At 43.9% G+C, this 25,101-nt stretch overlaps 1 protein-coding gene across 5 annotated transcripts in view; it reads left to right on the top strand.

The window, feature by feature from the left end:
* The window catches only part of SNX3 (sorting nexin 3), a 35,101-nt gene that overhangs the window by 6,800 nt on the left and 3,200 nt on the right, over window positions 1-25,101 (top strand). For 3 of the 5 annotated variants that reach the window (XM_061623534.1, XM_061623535.1, XM_061623532.1), the window contains exons 2-3: window positions 7,192-7,255; window positions 24,642-24,737. In XM_061623534.1, the coding sequence (XP_061479518.1) occupies window positions 7,192-7,255; window positions 24,642-24,737 (160 nt within the window). The remainder of the gene's footprint in view (window positions 1-7,191; window positions 7,256-24,641; window positions 24,738-25,101) is intronic. The other 2 variants (XM_061623533.1, XM_061623531.1) reach the window with 1 other exon arrangement.

The raw sequence follows: 25,101 nt of genomic DNA, 5'->3' as shown, positions 1-25,101 counted from the left end.
CAAAGCACCATGCACGGAGCTTTGCACAGAACTTTGTGGCTACTGTTGGTCGGAGGTGCCTGCAAACTTCTGGCCCAGTTGCATCTTTACCTGCCCCAAACCTGACATCCTACATGTCTGGTGTAGGGCAAGTGGACATGGTTTGGTCAAAGCAGCCTCATGAGCCAAATAGAAAGGTCTGGTAAGCCTTGTGGGCTAGAGGTTCCCTACCCCTGCCATACTGTATCTTCGTATGAGCAGGGCATGGTTATACGTTGCTTTCTAGAGTAGTCAGGCCTAAACCTTGCCTGGTCTCTACAAGATTTACAGCCTAGGCTTTAAGTAGATATTTTGCATGTAGTCAGTCCTTTAAATAAACGACTGGTCTGTTGCTTACTGGAAGGACTGTCCTTCTATTTAAAATGGGCACAATGATGCTTGAATCAAGTCTCACAGGAATAGTTCCATTAATTATATAAATGTGCAGTTGGACTTCAGAAGTTCTACAAACATTTTTAAAATTTGGTAAATTTGTTACCTTTTGTCTTTAGAGTTCTCCAAAATGTAAGAATTGATGTAAGGTTGGTGGGCAAAATGAAAGGACCTGAGAGCACTAGTAAGAGGAAGAACTTTCATCTTATCAATAAATGCTGGTCTCTAGGCAAAAAAGAAGATTCAACCAGATAGACCAAGGAAACAGCAGATCTGTTTTGTGGTCTCATTCTGGATGTCTTTGGCAACCTGGCAGTTGGCAGCATTGGGTAGTTTTGCATCCCAGTGGAGACCACTGGGGAAAAGACGTTAGTGCCTATGCAATTCTTTGAATGTATGCTAAATGTGAAACATACACCCTCTTCATATTCACTGAAGAGTTATTGCTGTGTGTATTTTTGGAAGAACACTCCCTCCTTCCTTGGGAGCCCTGTTTGTAGGTTGTGAGTAGAGTATCATGATTCTGATGAAGTAGAAAGTATGTAGTAGTATACTGATGCAAGATGAGAAACTGTTCACATGGAATTGATCAAGTCCATCTGCACTTAAACTGACAATTTAACTGAATGCCTGTACCTGCCAGTTCAGATGCAGTGCTAAACTATGATTTCATGTTCTGAATATGAGCTTCAGTGAGACTTGGATTCACATGCTCCCTCCTCCTCCAGTAGAGCTGCAAGGATGAGACTGGAAGCTTTCACTTCAGTTTTAGATTAACCATAGCTTAGAGTTGCATCCAGACTCGTGCAAAACGTGGCTAATCTTTACAATACTCTATTGAAACAAGCCAGCTTCCTAATCCATGAGTTAAAGGTGGTTTCTTCAAACAAACCGTAATTAAGATTAGCCAGTTTCCCTGATTTCAGATGACATGGCAAGCTGTGGTTCATGTAAAACAAGCAAAAGCTTCTGACATTTGTTGGGGGGGGAAGTATGTGAGGCTTGTCTAGGCTCATTCTTGGTCTTCATCAACGTAGTGTCCTCCAGATGTTGTGGACCACAACACCCACCATCCCTGACTGTTGGCAGTGCTGATGGGGTGATGGGAGTTGAAACTCAGCAACATCTGTAGGGCACCATGTTGAAGAAAACTGTACTAAACTGTGGCTTAGCATTGCATCTGAAGCAGCTAGTACACCATGAGTGCTAGTGAGCTTTAGTTGGTATGCCTGCTAAATCTCCTCTCCTTTGCTCCTGAGACACCAAACTAATGGGAGATGCGGGTTTTTTGTTGCTTTTATGTTGTCTATGCTGTTACTATGGGAAGATCTTTAAGTGTCTCGGAATCCCAAGGCTAAAACTAATTTGTAGACCACACTTGATTTGAGAGCTTGGAAGGTATCGACAACACGAATCTGCACGTAACTTGAGTACATTACTTTCACAAAAGACAAGGACAGATGCATCTCTAGGACAACTAAAAGTTACCATTGAGTCTTTCTAATGGAAACTCCTTTTTTCTTGGCAAGCCTCAGATTAGATACTTAAAAGCTATTATATATTACATTTTCCACTTAACCTATATTAACTTTTAATACAAAACACATAGATTTAATCCTTCATGTTCACATTTAAAAAAAAAAAATTGCTGCCTTAAACACTCCATCAGAAAAGCTTTGCTGAATTGTTGTAATGCTCTAACTAAACACACACCCTATTCTTACCCTTTCTGGCTTTCCATTATTAAGGAAACCAGGCACTGAAGAAATTGGAGGTGAGGAAGGCATAAAACCCCATTTTAACAGCATAATTTCTTCTTATCTGTAATGGAGAAGAACTGTAACTGCAGATAAGTAGTGGGTGGGGCAGACTTTCAGTTAAAATGACACTTTGCACACTTCAGTGGGATTGCTTTGTGGTGCAGCAGCAAATCCCTGCTTTCTTATGGAGTTGCACTCGTAAAATAGTGGAATTAAATCACTGGCTTCCATTGGGTCTAGCCTGATGCATTTTTCTGCGTGAGACAAAGGATGAGATGGCATCCTTTCCATGTCCAAAAGCCAACTCTGCTTGCAGCTACATCTTCAATATTGGCAACAAGCTAGTACCCTTCACCACACCAGTAGGCTAGCTTAGGGGGTGCAGGAGAGACCACATGGCACACACAGCTGTGTATTCCTTTCCGCACCGCCACCCCCAAGCATCTGCTGCTGGAGGTATTTGCCAAATACCCTTGCCATCCATCCTCTGGATTTTTATGAAATCTGTTCTTTATTCTCTGGCTTAGGGCAGATGTAACATGCTGAACAAATGGAAATGTTTGTGTGAGGTCACCAAGGTGAATTCAGTCCTGAAGGTTTTATTGGTGGAGTAGTGAAAGAACACAGACTGCTGGTTGTGGACATGGGCTTGTGTAACGTAATGGAAGAAAGAGGAAAACTCAGGGGGGACACCATGCCTTGCATTGAGAATCTCTAATTAGACTCCTGGATTGTGTTCTCTCCTTGCCAGCCTTCTCTGAGACTTTATTTCTTTATTATATTTATATCCCACCTTTCCTCCAAGGAGCTCAAGGTGGTGTACAAACATGGTTCCCCCCTCCTTTTTTATCTTCACAACAGTCCTGTGAGAACTTTTGTCTCTCTTAAAGCCATACAGGCTTTACAGATCTATACACGTCTAAGTGAATAGGGTTGCAGCCTTTCACTGCAAAGTGACTAGAAAAGAATCTCCTAAAAAGGATCGGATTGGTGCTACTAGAGACCAAATATAGTCTCTAGTATACTCGCTCTATTCTACTTCTGCATTTCCAGTTCTATTCAATGAGGCTACTTGGGAGATAACACTGTAGTCAAATAACAATGGTTCTGCTATATTTGTTCCTTGAATCATATTTTGATTAAAGTCAAAACAGTTGAGGTCAGGGATTCTCCCTTGGCAGTGGCAAGTAGGAAGAAATGTGTATGAAATACGAAATGTAACTAAACTAATTTGTGCTCAAGCCATGAAGCATACAGTTGGTCAGGTGAAATCTGGTTAGTAGGAATTGGGTCACTAGTCTACTTTAACTTCTTCCATCAAGTGACATTACATCAATCTATGGCAACAGAAATGTCTCTGTAATAGAATATGGCTTCAATTGGTATGTACCACAAGGGGTAAAATGGCACTAAGAGTTAGATATTTTAACAATATAGCAGCAGGTGATTCTTTCTGTCATCAAAAGCCAGGCTGGACTGATTTAAACCAAGGAAATTTAAATGGCTAAGAAAAAAGGCCAGTATACATCAGTGACTTAAATCAACAATTCCCACTTATTTAGATACTACTTCAGTACAAGTGCATACAAACTGGTTGCTATAATCTTAAACACTGATTTAAGCTGCTGAGCCTTTATATAACCTTGAAGAGTGCACAATTTCTTTTTGCTATTTAGAAAATGATATACAGTTACTTATTTTCAGACAACTTAATGCTCACAATCCTGTCATGCTGCATTAGAATTACTTGCATCATGAATACAGCAGAGTATTACTAAACCAATTAAGAAAGTTTTAAGGGCACCTGGATGGATCAATGGATGACACTTGTGGTGACTTTTGTTAACACACATGTCTATTGGGAACCTGAGTGTGTGAACCTGCCACCCATGTGTCCCATTAAACACGCCTCCCTGAGAGGAGGGGGATCTTTTGCTAGGGATAAACCAAGCACTTTGCCCTGAAATGTAACTAAATAGTATGTGTATAACCAAAGAATTACAGGTCCAAACCAGACTAAAGTAAAGCTTTTTTTTAATTGAGAGAAAAAAGAATAGCATGACAATTACTGGGTGCTTGGCAGCATTAATCATTCATATCCTAACCCATTCATAACTTTAAACTAAACAGATAAAAGATTCCTATTGCTATAAGGAATGACAGGTAGCAGAGATTACCTATCCTAGGCCCAGGAGTGGGCAGTGGAAAACAGCTGAAGTGATGTGAAGCAGCTCTGACCAAAAAGCAGGAATCTCTTTGTCTCACGGTTTGCAGCAAGACGCAGACTCCCTTTCCATTCTGTGGCCTGCAGTCCTGTGCCGTGTTCCTTGAGAGCGTAGTTACATATGTTGGAGCTCAGATCGCCCTCTCAAACCCTGCTGTTAAATGAACTTTCCCTCTTATAAATCAACATGAAAAGGAGGGGTCTATGTATGAGGTGATCTCATGTTGTGTGTGTGCTTCTTGCTGACTAGAAAACTAGTTATGCTGTCTTTGAACAATGGGATTGTTCTGCTGGGCATGAGGGAAATCTGCCAGAAAATGAGATAACATTTAGTTCAGGGTCTTCACGTTCCTCCAAAAGTGCCAAAAGATGGTCCTTGCTTCTTGTCCTCATTTCACAGTACTTAGGAAGGCACAACGAGTCAGAAAATGGGGGATGTGGGGTGGGAAATGTAGTCTACAATATTCCAGGGCCTTGCCCGACTCCAGATGAACCAAAGTGAGGGCTGGCCCAAGCACTCATAACACTTTCCAATCCACCATTATCAATGTCATAATAAAGTTCAAGACCATGTAATTAGAAAGTTGGGGTTTCTCACAGTTTAATCTCTACAAAGAAAAGGAGCTGTTCATAAGAGGATCCTAAGTACCCTTCTAAAGAACATTTGAAGTTCAGATCATATTTCAAATATTGTAGATTAAACTTTAAAAACACCAATCTGTCTTATTTTTTTAAAAGCATACTATTTTGGTCAGTAGTTGGTCCAAATGTTGCATGCTGATCAAAAATAACAAGGGGCAAAAATGTGCCTGAATTGGGCTTAGAGGAAAGATGCCTTGGTGCTCCTGCTGAGTGTCCAGTGAAAGCCTTAGCATGTCATGGAACTACACAATTACTCTTGAAGATGTTGCACTAACATGTCCACCTCAGGATTAAACAAAAGTATTACATTCAACTGATATTGGATATGCTGTCCTGGAACTAGATCCTTCCTTTCTCTTGCCATTACCTTGCTCTTCCAAAAGGGTGATAGTGCACATTTCTCCCCCCCCCCTTGTCCTGAATCAAATGATCTCTTAAGAACTGAACTTCAGGCCCTTTAAATTGTCCTTGGAATGATGATCTTGCACACTGTAGTGATTTGAGGATCCAAACTGAACAGCTGTCCTCTAGATTTCCTTCTGCATTTTCTTTCCATCCTTAAAAGGAAGCATTATTTTCTGCTGTCCAAACAACTTTGAAGAGTTAAAGGCATTCTGTGGAGGGGGGACAATATTAAGCAACTCTTATTTGAGCATGTGCTTGCTTTGTCTGAAATGTACTTATCAATAGGGTAGAAGAAATCCCTGCTGTATTTTTTATTTCAATTTGTATGCTGCTTTTTCCATATAAATATGCCAAAATGGCTCGCAACAATAATAGTCAAATGCTAGAACATTTAAAAAAATAATCTAACAATCCAGGTAATACATTATAATATAATGATGTGCGAAGATATATTTGTGAAAATACTTTCAGTGCTTGTACTAAAATTCAAAGGCCTTTTAAAAAACTTCCCTAAAGCACTTTAGGCCTGTTCTTAAACTAATCATATCAGAAGGGCTTAAAATCAGCTGATTAACTGAAACAACTGAATACTGATTCTTCTGGATACCATGAAAACTCGTGGCTTTCTTGAGCCAGTTCTGAACAGTTAGGGTTGCAAGGAATTATTTCTGGTCTGTTAATATAAAAAGACCGTGGTTATTTCTGAGATAAAGAAAATAACATTGTATAGAACTTGTAAATAAGATGTGGGCAGCCTGTGACTCTCCAAATCTGGAATGGGGCAACCTCTGGTCTGTAGGCCTAATTAGGCCCACCAGGCCTCCCCATTTGGCTTGCCAGACCAAGCTACACCCACCAGCCCTACACCTGATGTTGGGCAAAGTAGTGGCTGGGCCAAAAAGGGGTTTGCAGGCACCACTGATCAGCTGATTGGCAATACCTGCAAAGTCCTTTACAAGTTGCTTTGAAGCCCCAACTATCTGCTGATAGTCTCAAATGTCTATAAAATCAGTTGATCAGATGGCAAAAGATACCTTTTTGCTTGAGGATTCAATTCCAAAGCCTTTTCTAAAGTCAGCCAATAATTCAAACTGGATACAAGTTTGAAGGCATGTGTGGATCTGTTCCAGGTGAATGCTTAAATGACTAGTAAATGTACTGCCTTCAAGTCGATTCCAACTTATGGTGACCCTATGAATAGGGTTTTCATGGTAAGAGGTATTAGAGGGGGTTTACCATTACCTTCCTCTTGGGCTGAGAGGCAGTGACTGGCCCAAGGTCACCCAGTGAGCTTCATGGCTGTGTGGGGATTTGAACCCTGGTCTCCCAGGTCGTAGCCCAGCACTAACCATTACCCCACACTGGCTCTCCAGATGACTAGTAGGCTGTGAAAATCTCCTTGACCCAGAGGATAGAGACTGTAATTGGTGGTGTGTCTGGTGTGCAGAAAGCTGCTTCTACTTGGGTAAGGTCCTTTGATCAAGAAACTGTCAAATGTGAATCCTGACCCTTCTCACTTTGCCTCTGTCCCCTAGTAGGCTCTCTAATGTTGAATACAAGCTCCTACTCACAGTGCAGAATACCACTTGTCAGTTGCTAGATTGAAAATAAGGATGGCAAATGTTGTTCGTCCTTTGCCAAATAGTCACTTGCCACATAATCTTGTGCAGGACTTCCGTTAACTAAAAATATTCTGATAGGGATCAGTCCAGCAGCATGATGTCACATGTCACATTCCTTTCTTTTTAGAAGGCGTCTGAGCTTGCAAGTTAGTCTGAATGTCATCCCTGCTGCTCAAAACGGTGTGAAACAGGTGTGTTGTTTCAGAGTTGTTTTGGCATTTTGTGGGGTGGGTGCAGGGTGCGTAGAGAAGCAGTTCAGTGGAGGTGTTGACAATATTATACAGAACTCCCCCAGGAGAATTCTCCTCTTCAGAACTGAGTCACTAAAGTTGGTGCCATCTGCAGTGGAGGATATAACAAAACAGAAGTGCAAAGGGACCATCTCTTCCTTGCTTACTCAGGTACTTAACAAGCTTATGCAGAGCTGCTTTGTCCTGTGGTTGGTTAGTACAGTTGAATGGAGCTTAAGCTTTTGGTGGCTCTCCCTCTCCTTCCTCCCCCCACATTATAGGTGGTTGCCCTTTGGCATGGCTGGAGTAACGGGTAGTGTAGTTGACCATTTATGTAGGTGGGGGGCAGAGCTTGGAAAAGTTACTTTTTTGAACTACAACTCCCATCAGCTCAATCCAGTGGCCATGCTGGCTGGGGCTGATGGGAGTTGTAGTTCAAAAAAGTAACTTCCAAGATCTGGTGGGTGGCTTATGTTGAGGAGAGGATTGCTTAGAGGCGGTTTTAAGAACATAAGGGGAGTCTGCTGGGTCAGGCCAGGGGCCCAACTAGTCCAGCATTCTGTTCCCACAGTGGCCAACCAGATGCCTGCAGAAAGTCCACAAGCCGGACCTGATTGCAAGAGCACTCTCCCCTCCTGTGGTTTCCAGCAACTGGTATGCAGAAGCATACTGCCTCCAACTGTGGAGGCAGAGCATAGGAAACCTGTGGTCCTCCAGATGTTGGATGAGCTATTTGCCGTGGTGACTGGAGCTGATGGTTGCAATCCCAGCATTTGGAGGGCCACTAAAGCTTTTAGAACTTCTCTGTATGTAGGTAAAAGTAAACTGGCCTAGTTCTGATGTGCTTTCAGTGCTGTTACAATGTCTGAACTATGCTCAGTGCTAACTGCTTAAGGAGAAATCTGCTCTTCAAAAAAAAGTGGTAGCTGAGGAACGGAATGAGGATCATCTCCCCCCTGCCTGCCCCTTCTGTGTCGGCAGTATGAGGAGACTGGAATACCAACATGGTGGAAGGTGGCTTGGGATCTTGCCTGCTTCCCTGACCCAACCTGGGTGTTACCATCAGCTGTTTGAAATGCCCAAGCTGGACTCTAAAGTTGGGTCTGTATGTGGGTTTCCACCCAAGGGTTGTCGTTCTGAGACATTTAGATGTTCGAGAATAACTACTCTGGTAGGCTTTTGCAACTTAACTGAATTCAGTGTAGTGAGAATGAGTGGACCCACTTCCCTTCCTTGTGAGAGAAGGGAGACAGATGATGGGCCTAGGTGACTGTTTCGTTTTATCCTTCTGTTTCTTCATTAGGATTGCAAGTTTTATTAACGTGCATCCTCAGTTGATAGTGAAAAGAGAGAATATAATTGAGCAGCGACTGGGCTCCTGCTAGGGAAGGGAGCTGAGAGTATTGAATAACTTTGTTCTCTCCCAAATGTCAGTTCTAGATAATTGTGTGCCCACCAGCCTTAAGCTGTTCCTTCACCACGACAGTTCTAAGAAGAGGTTTGTAACCCATAACTGAATTCTAGAAAAGAGTGACCTAGTATGCATAATAAAGGCTTGAATCAATGCCTCTTCTATGGAAGAAGCCATAGCATCCACACAATTACGTCCAGCTGAGATTTTCCATATGGTTAGAGGGTTTTTACGTTCTGTTCCCTTGGGAGGGTTAACTCCCTCTGTAGCTCATAGGCAGTTTCACAGACAAAATAGCTTACATCTGCTCTGACCCTTACAGCAGAGGTGTAAGATTCTCCACTAGTTGGATTTTGTTAGATAAGTTTCAGTTACTGACATTCAAGGCCAGGATACTTGTTCTGTTCCTCTTGCAACCTTCTTGTATTTTTATTTAGTGCATTTTAATTCACCATTCATCAGTCATGGAATCCAAGTTATCATGCATCAGGTTTCCAGGCAATTTCCAAGCTCACTGACAGAACAGACTTGCTTTGCTTTAATAAGTATGGCTGCATCTTGTGCCTCAAGCTGTATTCTGGAAACATGCCCAACCCATGTTCATTGTGGCTAACGTTGAAGACAATATTCAGGCTGCTGTTCCCCAAAACCAACCTTTTTCTTGATCCCCATAGTTGGGGAAATCCTAGGTGGGCTTCTCATCCCATTTCTGGCCACGGTGGTCAAGTGGACTGTGACTGAACAGTGCAAGTACTCCTGGATAACGATCTGAACCCCGCTCAGTCTTACTGGGGCTGCCTTGATCATACTGACTGTTTTCTTTTTCCAGAAGAGAGGTGGGGGGAGGAATGTGATCCTGGTTGCTTTCCTGGACCACTTGGTATGTTGGATATCATTGGTCATGGTATCCTCATGATCCAACTGGGGTTGGGGGTAGGGAACATTGCTTTGCAGTGGTTTTGCTCATACCTTACCAGGAGATCTCTGGGAGCCTTCATGCAGAGTTCTGTAAGATATCCATTCAGCTTTCTATGCTTTAACGTTGGGACTTAGACTCTGATGTTATTACAGATGATTCCATTGGAGTGTCCAGAGTGTGGTCTTGTCCTCCATTGTTGGATGAATTTCAGTTGGTGCAGCTTGAGGAAGTGGACAAGGTGCTTGGAATGGTGCGGGCGACCACGTCCGCCCTGGATCTTTGCCCATCTTGGCTGGTGAAGGCCGGCAGGGCTGTAACCACCGGCTGGGCCAAAGAGGTGATAAATGCCTCCTTGAGAGAGGGAGTAGTCCCTGGTAGTCTCAAGGAGGCAGTAGTGAGACCTCTTTTGAAGAAACCTTCTTTGGACCCAGATGTTTTGAACAACTACAGGCCGGTGGCGAATGTCCCTTTTTTGGGCAAGGTCTTGGAACGGGTGGTCGCCGGCCAGCTCCAGGCGCTTTTGGATGAAACCGATTATCTGGATCCGTTTCAATCCGGTTTTAGGCCCGGTTTTGGCACCGAAACAGCCTTGGTCGCCCTGTATGATGACCTTTGTCGGGAGAGGGACAGGGGGAGTGTGACTCTGTTGATTCTCCTTGATCTCTCAGCGGCGTTTGATACCATCGACCATGGTATCCTTCTGGGGAGGCTCGCGGAGTTGGGAGTTGGGGGCACTGCTTGGCAGTGGCTCTGCTCCTACTTAGCGGATCGTCGCCAGAAGGTAGTGCTTGGGGAACATTGCTCGACACCCTGGACTCTCCATTGTGGAGTCCCTCAGGGGTCGGTCTTGTCCCCCATGCTTTTTAACATCTACATGCAGCCTCTGGGTGCGGTCATCAGGAGTTTTGGAGTGCGTTGCCATCAGTACGCTGATGACACGCAACTCTACTTCTCCTTTTCACCTTCTTCAGGTGAGGCTGTTGATGTGCTGAACCGTTGCCTGACCGCGATAATGGACTGGATGAGAGCTAATAAACTGAAACTCAATCCAGACAAGACTGAGACACTGTTGGTGAGCTCTTTACCTGCCCAGATGGTGGATGTTCAGCCTGTTCTAGATGGGGTTACACTCCCCTTGAAGGAACAGGTTCGTAGTTTGGGGGTCCTTTTTGACCCTTCCTTGTCGCTTGAGGCTCAAGTGGCCTTGGTGGCGCGGAATGCGTTTTACCATCTTCGCTTAGTAGCCCAACTACGCCCCTATCTGGACAGTGACGATCTCGCCTCTGTTGTTCACGCTCTGGTAACTTCTAGATTGGACTACTGTAATGCGCTCTACGTAGGGCTGCCCTTGAAGACCGTTCGGAAACTTCAGCTAGTGCAAAATGCGGCAGCCAGGTTGTTGACGGGGACCCATTGGTCCGCGCATATAACACCTGTCCTGGCCCGCTTGCACTGGCTACCTGTTTGTTTCCGAGCCAGATTCAAGGTGCTGGTTTTGACCTATAAAGCCTTACACGGTGTGGGACTGCAATATCTGATGGAACGCCTCTCCCGCTATGAACCTACCCGTTCACTTCGTTCAGTATCTAAGGCCCTCCTCCGGGTACCAACCCATCAGGATGCCCGGAGGATTGTTATTAGATCCAGGGCCTTTTCTGTGGTGGCCCCCGAACTATGGAACAGCTTACCTGAGGAGATACGCCTGGCGCCTACGGTACTTTCTTTTAGGCGCCAGGTTAAGACCTGGTTATACTCCCAGGCATTTTAACGTTCATGTTTTATATTCAATGTTTTTTACTCTACCTTGTTGTGACCTTGTATGTTTTATTGTAACTTTGTATTTTAACTCTGCTGTTCACCGCCCAGAGAGCTATTCGCTATGGGCGGTCTATAAATAAAATAAAATAAATAAATACATAGAACTTCAGGGAGATGATTCCTGGAATATGTTTGAGTGGGTTATCATTGGTATGTCCAGCTCTTACTCATTTCAATTTTAATCAGTGTGATGGTAGTCCTTGAATGAACACCTGAAGTCTATAATGGACTGAATGGAGGGTGTATAAACTTAAATCCAGGTAAGAATGAGTTGCTTTTGAAAGGCAGTCCTAAAGCTGGAGTGGTAGAGCTGCCTGTTTAGAATCAGGGCTGTGGAGTCGGAGTTGTGGAGTCAGAGTCGGAAGCAATTTTGGGTGGAGTTGGAGTTGGAAGCAATTTTGAGTCGGAGTCGGTAGAAATGTACCGACTCTGGCTTCAAAATAAAATTAATATTTTAATATTAATATTTTAACATAAATCAATATACATTTGCCATTTATGAAGGAGTCGGAGTCGGACAGTAGAAAAATAGAGGCGTCGGAGTCAGACAGTAGAAAAACAGAGTCTGAGTCAAAGGTTTGACGTACCGACTCCACAGCCCTGTTTAGAATGACACTTCACTCTTAAGCTGTACACCTGCTTTTTAAAGGGGATCCAGCTTGTGCCTCCTGGATTCTCAGATACTATTGCCAGGAGCATGTTCATTAGTTGCTGCTGAACTGGCTGCCCTGGTGACCTTTCTGATGAGAGTATTTGTAACTGCCCACGAATTCAGTATAGAAATTTTGGTTGACTTGGAATGCAGCAGCTCACCATGGTTAGCTTCTAGGAGCATATCACATTCTTGCAAGAACTCCATTTGCTACCAGTTAGTCCACAAATCAACATAAAGGTGCTGGTTCTTCTCCAAAGCACCATAGAGCCTATGTCACAGTGCCTAAAACACTTGTCTGATTGCTGAGGCCCAGTAATGAATATCTTCAGCAGATGCAGCCTACAGATGAGGGTGAGTTGCCTTGACAGTCAGTAGAGTGTTCTGATCCTCTCCTGCTTACAACATGGCCTATTAAGACTTTTAACCTCCTGAGTGTTGTGCTGCTGTTTGGTTAGTAGGGTTGTCCCTGCTGTAGGTTTAGTACCTTTTTCTTGGATATCCTAGTATGTGTGTCATATAATCTCTGCATCTTTTCATCTTGCCATGAGATGATCGATCAAATTGAAACATTCTGAGATACTGCATTTCGCTAGTCGCACAAGGTGATCTATGTATATGGCATGCCTGGGCATCCAGGGAAAGGTTGCACAGGTGAGGATTAGTCTGCCTCTGTTTCAGATACATGCTGAAAGCATGTGGATAATAAGACAACTGTTGGACAGGGTAAGAGAATAGGGTATTGGTAATTTGCCACTAGCTATTACTGGCTCTTCCTAAAAAATCTCTAGCTTGGCTTAGCATTAAGGTAAATGTTAAACAGAACACAGTGCCCAGTTTGTTAAATGGCCTAACCTATGGGGATCATATGGCACTGATCCTGAAAGAGTTGCTCTGGCTGTTACCAGGCGAAAAGCAAGGTGCTGCCTATGACCCGTAAAACTCTGTACAACTTGGGACCTGAACACTTGTAGGAACATCACTCCCTGTATTAACTTGTCCATGTGTTAAGATAATCGGGGGAACGCCTTTTTGTTACCTTATTGCCAGGTGAGGTCTGCTATGCAACAATATGGGAGAAGGCGTTCTCTGTCGCCTCCTGTTCTGTCAAGGGCTTTCCCTGTTGAAATAAGGATGCCACTATCCCGTGTCAAGTTTTGTCAACAGCTGAAAACTCTTAACTATTTGAGCATTCATATGATATTAGTTCTAGACTGGGTTTTGAAATATGGTATTAGCTGTTCGCTGGTTTTTATCAGCCCTTTGTTTTATGGTGGCATTGTGCTGATAGTTGTCGCTGTTGGATTTGAAATTGTTTTACCGTACCTCACTCTGGGATTGCTTATGATGAAGGGTGAGTAAGAAATAATTTAAATTAAATTAATAACAGGGCAGAGGGCAGGCATAGGGAGAAGGCAAGATCTCTTTTCTGTAGACAACTCTAAAGGCATAAATTCAGCCTTCATGAGGTTGCTTAGAATTTTGTAGCTCTGCTTGCGCTTGTCTCCTGTAATCTTGCACCAGGCTAAACAGTCTTGCCCTTGGCAAACTTGATACTGAATGTCTATCAAATTAGGCACTTGGTTAGAGCATGCTTTACATCTGCAAGACTGCTTTACCCTCTTCAAAAACACACTACAGTCTTTTTGTATACTAAATTGGTGCCCACTGGGATTTTGATATGTACAACATTCTTAACAGAATCTTAATGTCAACAATCTGAAATCCCCATTTGAGCCATATGACTTGCCTATGGTACGCCATGCTCTGGTAATTTCCAGACTAGATTATTGCTATGCACTCCACATGCGGCTGCCCTTGAAGACAACACAGAACCTTCAGTTGGCCTAAAATGCAGCAGCCCGATTACTGGCTGGGTTTACTTTTAAAATTCGTATAACTCCTGTTCTGAAACAGTAGCATTGGTTGCCGGTTTGTTTCTGGGCCCAAAGTTGTTTGCTCTTTAAATATCTCAGAGACTGCCTCCTTCCCTACAGACCCTCTTGGGTGTTTCTTGTTAGTTACGCCACTGTCAGTTCAGGGGATGGTGGCCTGGGAGAGGGCGTTATTTGTGGCAGCTCCTAAGTTATGTAATTCCTCCCCACAGAGGTGCGTCTGGCAACTTCACCGTACAGTTTTCGGGGAATGTTGAAGACGCAGCTCTTCACCCTGGCCTGACACCGTGTTTTCAGAACCCACCCTATTCCTGCAATTGTAACTTGTTTTAGTTGTTTTTAATATTACATTTTGTACTGTTGTAACCCACCCGGGGACCTGCTGGCGAAGGGTGGGAGGTGGTGATGATGATAATAATTGTTTTTTAATGACTGACGCTTATCACTCTGGCAAATAGCCCAATAATGACTCAATCTGACATTAGAACGTCAATCAAATAGGCTGATCAAGTATTGCAGCCTTTCCCAACCAGTGTGCCTCCAGATGTTGTTGGACCACAACTCCCATCAGCCTCAGCCAGCATTGCCAATGGTTAGGAAAAATGGGAGTTGTGGTCCAACAACATCTGGAAGCACACTGGTTGGGAAAGGCTGAAGTACTGGCTTGATAATGTGGCTACATGGAAACAGTCCCAAGGCTCCCATCATAACTAAAACATGCAAACTGGCTGAGAGCTGACAAAATTGGTACCTAGTGGTAGAAGCTTTCGGAAACTGCAGGTTATATAGTTTTTGCCTAAAGTACTGCTGTGGGCTCTTCAAAATGTTTGTTCTTCCTGTGTGTAATGCATCTCGTAGTTTAGATCTGGCAGCAGTACCGCCCCTAGGCACCGGGAAGCAGGGCAGTTGCCCCCAGCCCCGCACTTTGGGGGCCCCCCGCACTTGGCGATCTGAGTGAGAGGCCAAAAATAGAGTGAGAAGTGGGCGGGCGAGCAAGCGGGCGGGCTGACAAGATAGAACAATATTCTCTCTCTCTCACACTCTCACACTCTCACACTCTCACACTCTCACACTCTCACACTCTCACACTCTCACACTCTCACACTCTCACACTCTCTCACACTCTCACACTCTCACACTCTCTCACTCTCTCACTCTCTCACTCTCTCACTCTCTCACTCTCTCACTCTCTCACTCTCTCACTCTCTCACTCTCTCACTCTCTCACTCTCTCACTCTCTCACTCTCTCACTCTCTCACTCTCTCACTCTCTCACTCTCTCACTCTCTCACTCTCTCACTCTCTCACTCTCTCACTCTCTCACTCTCTCACTCTCTCACTCTCTCACTCTCTCTCTCTCTCTCTCTCACTCTCTCTCTCTCTCTCTCTCTCTCTCTCTCTCTCTCTCTCTCTCTCTCTCTCTCTCTCACACTCTCACACTCTCTCTCACACTCTCTCTCTCTCTCTCACACTCTCTCTCTCTCTCTCACACTCTCTCTCTCTCTCTCTCACACTCTCTCTCTCTCTCTCTCTCACACTCTCTCTCTCTCTCTCTCACACTCTCTCTCTCTCTCTCTCACACTCTCTCTCTCTCTCTCTCTCACACTCTCTCTCTCTCTCTCTCACACTCTCTCTCTCTCTCTCTCTCTCTCTCACACTCTCTCTCTCTCTCTCTCTCTCACACTCTCTCTCTCTCTCTCTCTCTCTCTCACACTCTCTCTCTCTCTCTCTCTCACACTCTCTCTCTCTCTCTCTCTCTCTCTCACACTCTCTCTCTCTCTCTCTCTCACACTCTCTCTCACACTCTCTCTCACACTCTCTCTCACACTCTCACACTCTCTCTCACACTCTCACACTCTCTCTCACACTCTCTCTCACACTCTCTCTCACACTCTCTCTCACACTCTCTCTCACACTCTCTCTCACACTCTCTCTCACACTCTCTCTCACACTCTCTCTCACACTCTCTCTCACACTCTCTCTCACACTCTCTCTCACACTCTCTCTCACACTCTCTCTCACACTCTCTCTCACACTCTCTCTCACACTCTCTCTCACACTCTCTCTCACACTCTCTCTCACACTCTCTCTCACACTCTCTCTCACACTCTCTCACACTCTCACACACCATTTTAAGCATCGAACAGATCCTCAGCAATAAAAATAGCAGCAGATAAGAAGCAAGCCCGCCCCACCATGATCAGAGGGGCTTCTTCTCAAGAAACCATCCTGTGTACATTCCTAGGCATTCTTACTTGGGAGCTGAGTCCCCGCAAACTCTGTGGGACTTACTTCTGAGTAAACACTCAGAATTCGTAGACTAGTGAACTAGTCAGGCTGAATTCAGGAGGAAGCCTCATAGGATCGGACCGGCCAAGGACAATGCAGGCAGAAGGGAAACAAGGAACCCCCGAGGCTGACTTGTATATGCAGCCTTGTGGACACCCTTGCAAGAGTGGCGGTTCCCCCTCAGACCGTGATGCTAGCCGGCTGGCAACAGACGGTGGAGCCTCGCTATAGCACAATCTGCACTGCCATCAACGTGTGGGTGTGGGGTTGGATTGTGCCCAGTGCCTTAGCAACGGGCAGCATTTGCGCTGGACTTGTGTTCAGAGCTAACCACCTTTCCTGTCTTGGAACAGACTCCATTGGTCATCTCCCCATGATGCTGACTTCTGCCTGAATATGGGTAGGGGGAAGGGGGGCAGGAAGGACTGAGAGCTGGCTTTTCATTCCATTTTGCAAAGGCCGCTCTCTCCTGAAGATCCTTTTGCTTTCGAGTGACACCCCAGATGCCTCACATGGATGTTCCGTGGATTCTACTGGAACCTCCTTCTGTGCGTAGGAAAGAGCACAGCATAAATCGGCTTGAATGCAAGGGGCATTGCTAGGGGTAGACCAGGGGAGCTGAGCCCCCAGTCTGTTGTGCCGAGTCCTACATCTCCTCCCCCTCTCCCTCTGTTTTTACAACCTTTTTCTTTGTTTAAAGTTTCCCTGGGCGCCCTGCAAACCACAGTGCTGGTCAGGTCCCACTCACCCACTGTTTTAATTTACTCAGATACATCTATACCTATACATTAGTATATGCAAATATGAGCCCAGAATACCTAGCAATGCCTGTAGACGCAAAGCTTCACGGAACTATGGATCGATCTGTTTTCTCCTTTCTTCTCTGCAAATTTCAGTCATTACCATGTATCTTTAGGGCCCAAGAAATAAAAACATAGGAGAAAGTCTAGGGCGACTGCATTTACAACTCTCCATCAGCCAGGGGAGTCTTACAATGCAATCCTAGCCATGACTACTTGGGAGTAAGACCTATTGAATTCAACGGGGCTTACTCCCAAGCAGATGGGGTTAGGACTGCAGCTTGGTTAGTTGATCCATAATCCCGCTGTTCTGAAGGACTTGGTTGGATAAACCGGCCTTCCATCTAAGGGGTTCTGCTTTAATTGGGTTGAGGATTGGTCAGGTCGAGATTTCCCCTTTGTGGGAGGATTTAACCTTCAGTGCTACTGGCAAGAATCAATAGACTAGCCAAATGGCACACAGACTCTCCAGACTTTCCCCACCAGTTTAATGTGTCTTCCTTTCAATAAACAGCAAACAGCATTTTACATCGGGGAATCCCCTTCCATTCTCCATTGAGTTTTCTGCCTGTCATCCCAATGTTAAAGGCAAACCGAAGTGAAAGGAAACTTTGTAGGTAGCCTTGTCCGTCTAGGGGTGTGTGTGAGGATGGTTCTCAAAGGTAACAGCGGGGTAAAACTGTCATAAGGACAATATTAAACGCCACAAAATAGTTTTTAAAAGAAGGCTGGGGAACTCAAAAGCTTGCACACTACTCAGATGAGATGAGGGGGCTTGCCACCCAAGTAAACGTGCTTAGGATCGAGACGCAAGGGAGAGCCCCTTGGCAAAGAAGCCTTAAGGCGTGGGGCTAGCAAAGAAAAGACCTCCAAAAGCAGCAACATAATAATAATTAAAACAATCAAACTGGGATCACTGAAAACAAGAATATCTCCTAAATAGGAGAGTTATGAAAGACCGTTCACATCTAAGCACATTTGGTTGGAAGTAAGCCCTAGTTGTTCCCATAGAATTTACCTCCAAATAAGGCTGCAGTTCTTAAGCCTAATCATCAGGAAGCAAGTCCCACCGAACCCACTGGAATTTACTTTGGGGTAAACATGTTTATTTCTATATAATATAGAGAGAGAAAGAATGTGGGGGGGGAAACTATGCTTTTGCCCTGGGTCCTGCACATGCTAAGGGTGAGCTTGTCTGGCAGCACTAATTCTGATTTGAGCTTCCCCCCCCCCCGCCTTAGGAGAAGGTTAGTAATGCAACCAGTGGAAGCATCCTACAGTAGTGTTGGATTCCCATTTACTTCAGAATGGCATGCATCAAAGATAAATCTAGATTTGAGCACTTGATCTTTCTAGTGTTGTGTTGTATTGGCTAGATGCAGCCAGAAAAAATACACTGTATAACCTAGTTAATACTTCATCTTTTAGAACGTGCCTTTTAAAACCTTACTGCTGTGCTCCATATTTCAAAGCTTATAAAAGGGCTGCTTGTTGCTGTACATCTTTGTGGCTTTTCCACTTGCATGTATTTTATGACTTATGGTAAATAACGGCAAATTCAGATTTGGGAGAAACTGATTAATATACGTTCTGTTTTTAAAATGGAACTAACCTGTTGAAGATTGGCTCATGAAGAGAACAGCGTAAGAGGGCTCCCAACTCATCTAGATGATTTTACTCTGTTCTCTAACACTCACCATACACTTAAAGGAAGGGTTGTTTTGAGGCTAGTTTCCATATGGTACAATGTAAAAATGTTACCTAGCCACTGAAACATGTTGGGCAGTTGGTGATGGTCTTTCCCAACATGCATCACTGACACAAACGTGTGTAAATGGAGATCAAGGGGGAAACTGGCTTTTCCTGATGGAAATTCCCTCTGGAAGGAATATGTGATGGCCCTTGCATAATTAAACATATGCTTTTAATTATTTGTGAAATTTATAACCCTACCCTTTAACCAAAAAGGCTCTCAGAGTGGCTTATAAAAATGCTTTTGGCTTGCTCTTAAATTTAAAACATGCTGAAACTTTTAAACTACAGTCTTATTTCTTTAGCGGACTTAAATGTTTGTCAGGTATCCAAATAGTGCTAACCAGAGAGAATCTGCCAGCAGGAGGCAGTGGAAAACATTATAACTCTTCTGAATTATTTCATATATGGTAGGTAGCGCATGCAATTCGTCTCGGATATGCCGGTTTTGTACCATATCCTTATGCTGGTTCTATATCATGGACAGATTCTGCCTGATGGCTAACTGTAAAAAGTTTCTTAAGCATTTGGTTGCTCTTAGTGGCACCTTCCCCTCTGTTGGCAGTTGAGTTGTATGAAGGCTACTATAACCTACCTGGAAAGACAGCATCACAATCGGTGCTTCAATTACAGGACGGCTTTGTCTAGAGACTTTTCAGGGAGTGATTTCTCGCAGGTGTACTGTAGATATAAATAGAAATTGGTGGCCAAAATGAGAACAATTTTCCTTGAAAGAATCTTACTTTTATAAAAATACAATAAGAACAGAAGTCTTGGCATAATGAAAGTGGGCATATCAAATTCTTTTACTTTGGTATAGCAACCAAAGTGCTATCTGCCTCTTTTTAATACCCCTGACTGTGACAATTCGGTCACATACTAGTGCTCACCTTAATATTTAAAGCCCTAAACAACCTAGGTCTCAAATATCTGAAATATGCCTCCATCCTGTAGATGTTCTCTGGTGTTGAGATCAGCAGAGGAGACCCCTTTTGGGAATTCCGCCACCCTCTGAAGCTCAGAGTGGTGGTGGCCCAGGACAGAATACCTTCTAGATCAGGGGATGGAAGAACCTTCTCCAGCCCAAAAGCCACATTCTCTCCTGGGCAACCTTTTGAGGGCCACATTGCAGATGTAAAAGTGGGCAATGGATGTAACTCTTAGCCCTGTATAGCAAGTTACATTTCAGCCATGCAAAAGGCAGACGTTTCTACACATACACACAATACTTCTCCATCTTCCTTCCTGGCAAGCAAAAGGCATGATCAGAGTTCAAGAATACATTCCAGCCAGGCAAAAGCCCTCAAGGAAGGTGTAGCCTTTGGGAAGGGAAGTGGCTGGAGAGCCGCGTTGAGAGGCTGAGAGGGGCACCCTTGACTTCCAGGCCTGAGGTTCCCCCCCCCCGTTCTAGATGGTGTGTGTTTCAGTGCACAAATGCATGTCATTCCAGTGTTTCAGAAAGGGGCTGATAACGGTGATTACAGACACGTTCCTGGCTGAGGGGACTCCTGAACCAGAGACTTTCTGGTCCACTCCTGGCTGCAACACTACACTGGCTCTGAATGTTAGTATAAGTGAGCCAAGGTAATGGTTAATATTGGGCTAGAACAGAGATATGAAGGCCTGGAAAAAAGACTAGAAAAATTCAGGGGAAACTATTTTTTCTTGTTTTTCCCTGTTTTTTCTGGGCCTTCACATCTCTAGGCTAGAACAAAGGTTCCTAGACTGGTCTACGGACCACCAGTGGTCCACAAGCGTCATGCTGATAATCTGCAGTGTGTTTTTGAAGAGTAGAAGCAGCGACTACTCTGTCATAGTCTACGCCTGGGCTTTGCAATTGGCTAGTCAACCAATCAGCATTCCTCTTGGCTCTCTCCCTGACTTTTACCCAACCCTGGCTGCAGTCATCAGGATTGACGTCGGATCTGGTGGCCCTTCCTGCTCTTTCTGTCCTTTACTGTTTGTGCATGTCCATCATGGGTCTGTCCAGGCGTGGAGTCAGTCAGTCAGACAAGTGAGGGCTTGACAAACAGTGCTCTTGATTTCTTACCCTATCGCAACTGCCGTTGTGCGCCTCTTACACCTGCCATGTGTCCTTCCCCCCCTATTTTGTATCTCCATTTAATGCCCCCCTTTGAAGAAGTCTCCTGCTCAACAGCCTGAATGTGGTATAATTGAGAGATACCAAATAAGGAAGGGTAAAACCAATAAGGATCTCCAGGCTGCAAATGATGCTTACTTGCAAGCAAGCTCCATATAGAGCACAGGCTTCCTTTTGAGTAAAGATGTATGGGACCAAGCTTCTAAGGCTACAGTCCTGTGCACATCTACCATCAATCTTGGTGAACCTTCTGAATAAATGTGCGTGGACTCATCTGTGCAATGAAGGTTGGGAGGAAAAGAAACAAAACTGCAACAATGTTAGGGAAGGAAAGAGCAGAACAATCATTGCATTTCGCCAAGATCCTCAGCAATTTTCTAGTGGTCTGTGGGGTTAAAAAAGTTTGGGAACTACTGGGCTAGAACTAGGAAAACCCAGGATCTAATTCTTGCTCAGCCGTGGAGCTCGCAGTCCGTTGCAAGATCCCCATATCTCAGCCTAACCTACCTCACAGGGTGGTTGTGAAGCTAAAAAGGGGGAGAATTATATATATCAGGGTTGGGAACCTGAGGCCCTCCACAAGATATTGGACATCCAGTTCCCATCAGCCTCAGCCAGCATAGCCAATGGTCAGGGATGATGGGACTTGTAGTCCAGCAACATCTGGAAGGCCACAGGTTCCCTATCTCTTACGTTTACCACCTTGAGCTGTTTGGAGGAAAGGTGGGATATAAACATAACTCCATATAGCTCAAGGAAGTTAATACCTAAACTGCAGCATCAGTCCTACATAATGTTCTAAAAGCATATATTCAGTCAATTGGAATGGGTGTCTTTGCTTCCTTTCAGCACTTTGGATAGATCCAAGTGTCATACAGCCTTGTAGCCACATAAGTTGCACCTTCTCTGCCCTTGAAGCTCCGAAGTAGCTTTAGCAGTCGGTCTGCCAGAATGAATTGCTACTATCTCAGAGCAATGAACCAACGTTGAGGTTGGAGCAGTGCATTCCTTGTTAGGGATGCATATCTCATTGGTGTAGATCAGTAGCCTTAAATGTTTTCAGACCTGGGATCCACTTTGAACCCAAATGTGCATTTGGAGACCCATTTCTTCATCTCTTGGCCATATATTTGTATGATGGTAATGCTGCTGTTGCCGCCGACCTTAGGTCAGGCCACAACCATGTAGTGGGTCCTGACCTACCAGTTAAGTGCCAGTGGTGTAGATCATCCACCATCTTGTCCAGAAGGTAACATTTAGGATTGTAGCAGGTTAAATTTTTTAGCTGCTCAGTTCTAGATTTTGAGATGCTTCTAGCCCTCACTTTAAAACAAATGTTGAAAACATAACTGCAAAAAAATGAGTGTAGCAGCTGGGATGAATTCAGGGATGCATTCGCAGCCTTAAACTACTGGAAGAATGTAATGGAAGTGCTAACCAGTATGGCAAAAATATCTCTGTTTTTGCAGTTCTCCAAGCTATCTTGAGAAGTAGCTTGTATCTCAACAGGAAACAACTTGGGAATGGTGAAACAGCTTAATGTGTTGGAGTCTAAATCATGACTGTGTCAAAAGTTCAAAGGAGGAAAAATGAGGGGGGGCCTGTACCAGCTCAGCTCATTTTACCTAACACTGTACTTCTAAGACTTATATGTTGCTTGGAGATTAACTTTATAGGCTCCTTTACCAAGAAATAAGAATTTCTGAGGCACTCCTTTCACTGCTTGATCTTAACTTACTGAATAAAAGAGCAGTTAACAAGAGGGATTAAGTAACTTGAGCAAATGGAATGTTAAAGGTAAAAATCTCACCTGCAGAAAACACTAAAACTGTACAGGCTTTACACACTTACAATGACTTAATTTGGAACTTTGCTAAGAAGCCAAAAGGTGAAATCAGAGAGCAATAATCCACTGTTTTTATTTCTGGGAACCTTTACCCCGAGCTCAGGGGAAACTGTATAGTGGTGTTCTCTGCCTGGAATAAAAATACCTTCACAAAAGCCAGCATCTTTCAATGCAAGCATGACTTCTTAGCATAAAGGAACTTGTAAAGAGAAAAAAATATACCTTAACACATTAGTACAATGAACAATGTTGTGCTTACCTGGGAAAATGCAAGTGCCTTCCTAATTCCGCTTGGGTTGGGTTTCACACTGTTTATGTACCAATGCTCCTGTACCTGATGAAACACCGTGGCTTTTCAACTAAAATGCTTTCTCAAGCCCTGCCAAACCTTCTCATAACCCACACATTTGATTAAGGCATCGGGGGGGGGGAGGAGACCTTGGATCAATTTTAATTAGCCCCTCTAGATATGCTTGGGATAGCACAGTTACTGATAATAAAGCAGTCATCAGTCTCTCTTGTCAGCTTGACTATTAAGCTGACTTGGTAACAGATGCATCTGAAATCAGATTCTTTTAAGGTTTCTTCCATCCCCAAGTGCTACCTTAAGGGTGCTTAAAATGCCAAAAGTACAAATGCAACACATACGTACATCATGCAGATACTATTGTCAGGAGCTCAAATTGGCTGAAGCTCCTTGTTGAGGGTAACTTGATGACAAAGCTGAGTTTGTCAAATGCACTTGCTAGCATATGCTGCGAGAGAAGCTCAAATCCTGTGCCTTAGGATTGGCTGTGTGCACACCTCTGGCCATAAAATGAGAGGGATGATGAAAGCTGGGGTGTGCTTTGAGCATCTGCTCAGAAGAGCTGAAGCAGAGAGATTCAGTACTCTGGCTTGTATTACATGCAGGATAAAGCTATCATTGGCTACTACCCATGAGGTTATGTTCTGCCTCCCTGGTCAGAGGCAGTATGCTTCTGAAGACCTGTTGCTAGAAACCACAGGAGGGGAGAGTGCTCTTGCGCTCAGGTCCTGTTTACCATAATGGGCATCTGGTTGGCCACTGCGAGAACAGAATGCTGGACTAGATGGGCCATTGGCCTGATCCAGCAAGCTCATCCTGTGTTAAAATTGCCTCAGGTCAACTATGTATCAAGAGCATTGGGAACCCTGGCCATTGAATCAAAACTTGCAAGAAAATTAAACTTTGGTTATATAATTGAAACATTTTCTAATAGAAAAGCCCACCAAGCACTGTTAAATGTGTTGCAGACAAATGGACCAATGATCAGTCATACGGTGTGTTTTAATTCAGATGTATTAATACAAATAAGTAGCTTAGTAATATAGTAGCACTAAAAATGTTAAGTTTATTTTTGCTTGGGTTTGTGAACAGTGTCATTTTTAATAAACACTGACTATCCCATTCTGATAAATGTTTTTCATTTATTTTCAACCTTTGTCACCCTAAGTTGAACCCAGGTCCCTTAAATACTTGTTTAAAGAAAGTAGTGACATTTGCTTCATAAAAAGATTTGGAGGGGGGTGTCCATGCATCTTGTCCCGGCCCCAGAGCCAGCTCTCAGCAGGCCTGCAGCTACTAGAGCTAAAGTAGTAAAATCTCTCTACTCCATCCTCATAGTGCCATGTCCAAGAAGAGGGTACAGTTCCAACAATTCAGCCCATATACTTCTAAAACATCTTTGATTAAGGTTGGCACTTGTATTGTTCATACTATGAGCAAACTCATCTTGAGTGCAATGTTACCAAGGAAGATGGTTATCAAATGAAGCCCTTGCACTTCATTGTTGATCACTTTAATGCAATGAATTGTTATGGATTGTTTATTTTCTTTTTGTTAGACAAACCTCCCTATTTTCAAACTGAAGGAGTCGTGTGTCAGGAGAAGATACAGTGACTTTGAATGGCTTCGAAGTGAACTAGAAAGAGAGAGTAAGGTAAGGCAAATGTTTTAGCACTCCAAAATGTTGTGCCAGGCTGTTAAGTGATGTTGTGGCAGGATGACCAACTTAATCCCGGAATTTACTATGATGTGAGCGCAAACCATTCTGTGTCCTCGCAGCTGTGTTTAAGCTTGACACTTATGTGTCTCTCGTATTAAATCAGCCATGCATCTCAAGTGCTATGTCTAAGAAAAGAGTACAGTTCCAACAATTCAGCCCATATACTTCTTTGATTAAATGTTCTAGGTGTTAGATAAAAACTAGGTGCTGTCTACTAGTGGTTCCCAAACCTTTTTCCTCATGGACCACTTGAAAATTGCTGAGGGTCTTGGCAGATCACTTAACAATTTTTCTGCCT

The sequence above is a fragment of the Rhineura floridana genome, chromosome 4, assembly GCF_030035675.1.
Source record: "Rhineura floridana isolate rRhiFlo1 chromosome 4, rRhiFlo1.hap2, whole genome shotgun sequence".
Taxonomy (NCBI): domain Eukaryota; kingdom Metazoa; phylum Chordata; class Lepidosauria; order Squamata; family Rhineuridae; genus Rhineura; species Rhineura floridana.
The sequence above is the reverse complement of the archived record's forward strand: the minus strand, read 5'-3'. Positions and strand labels throughout refer to the sequence as shown.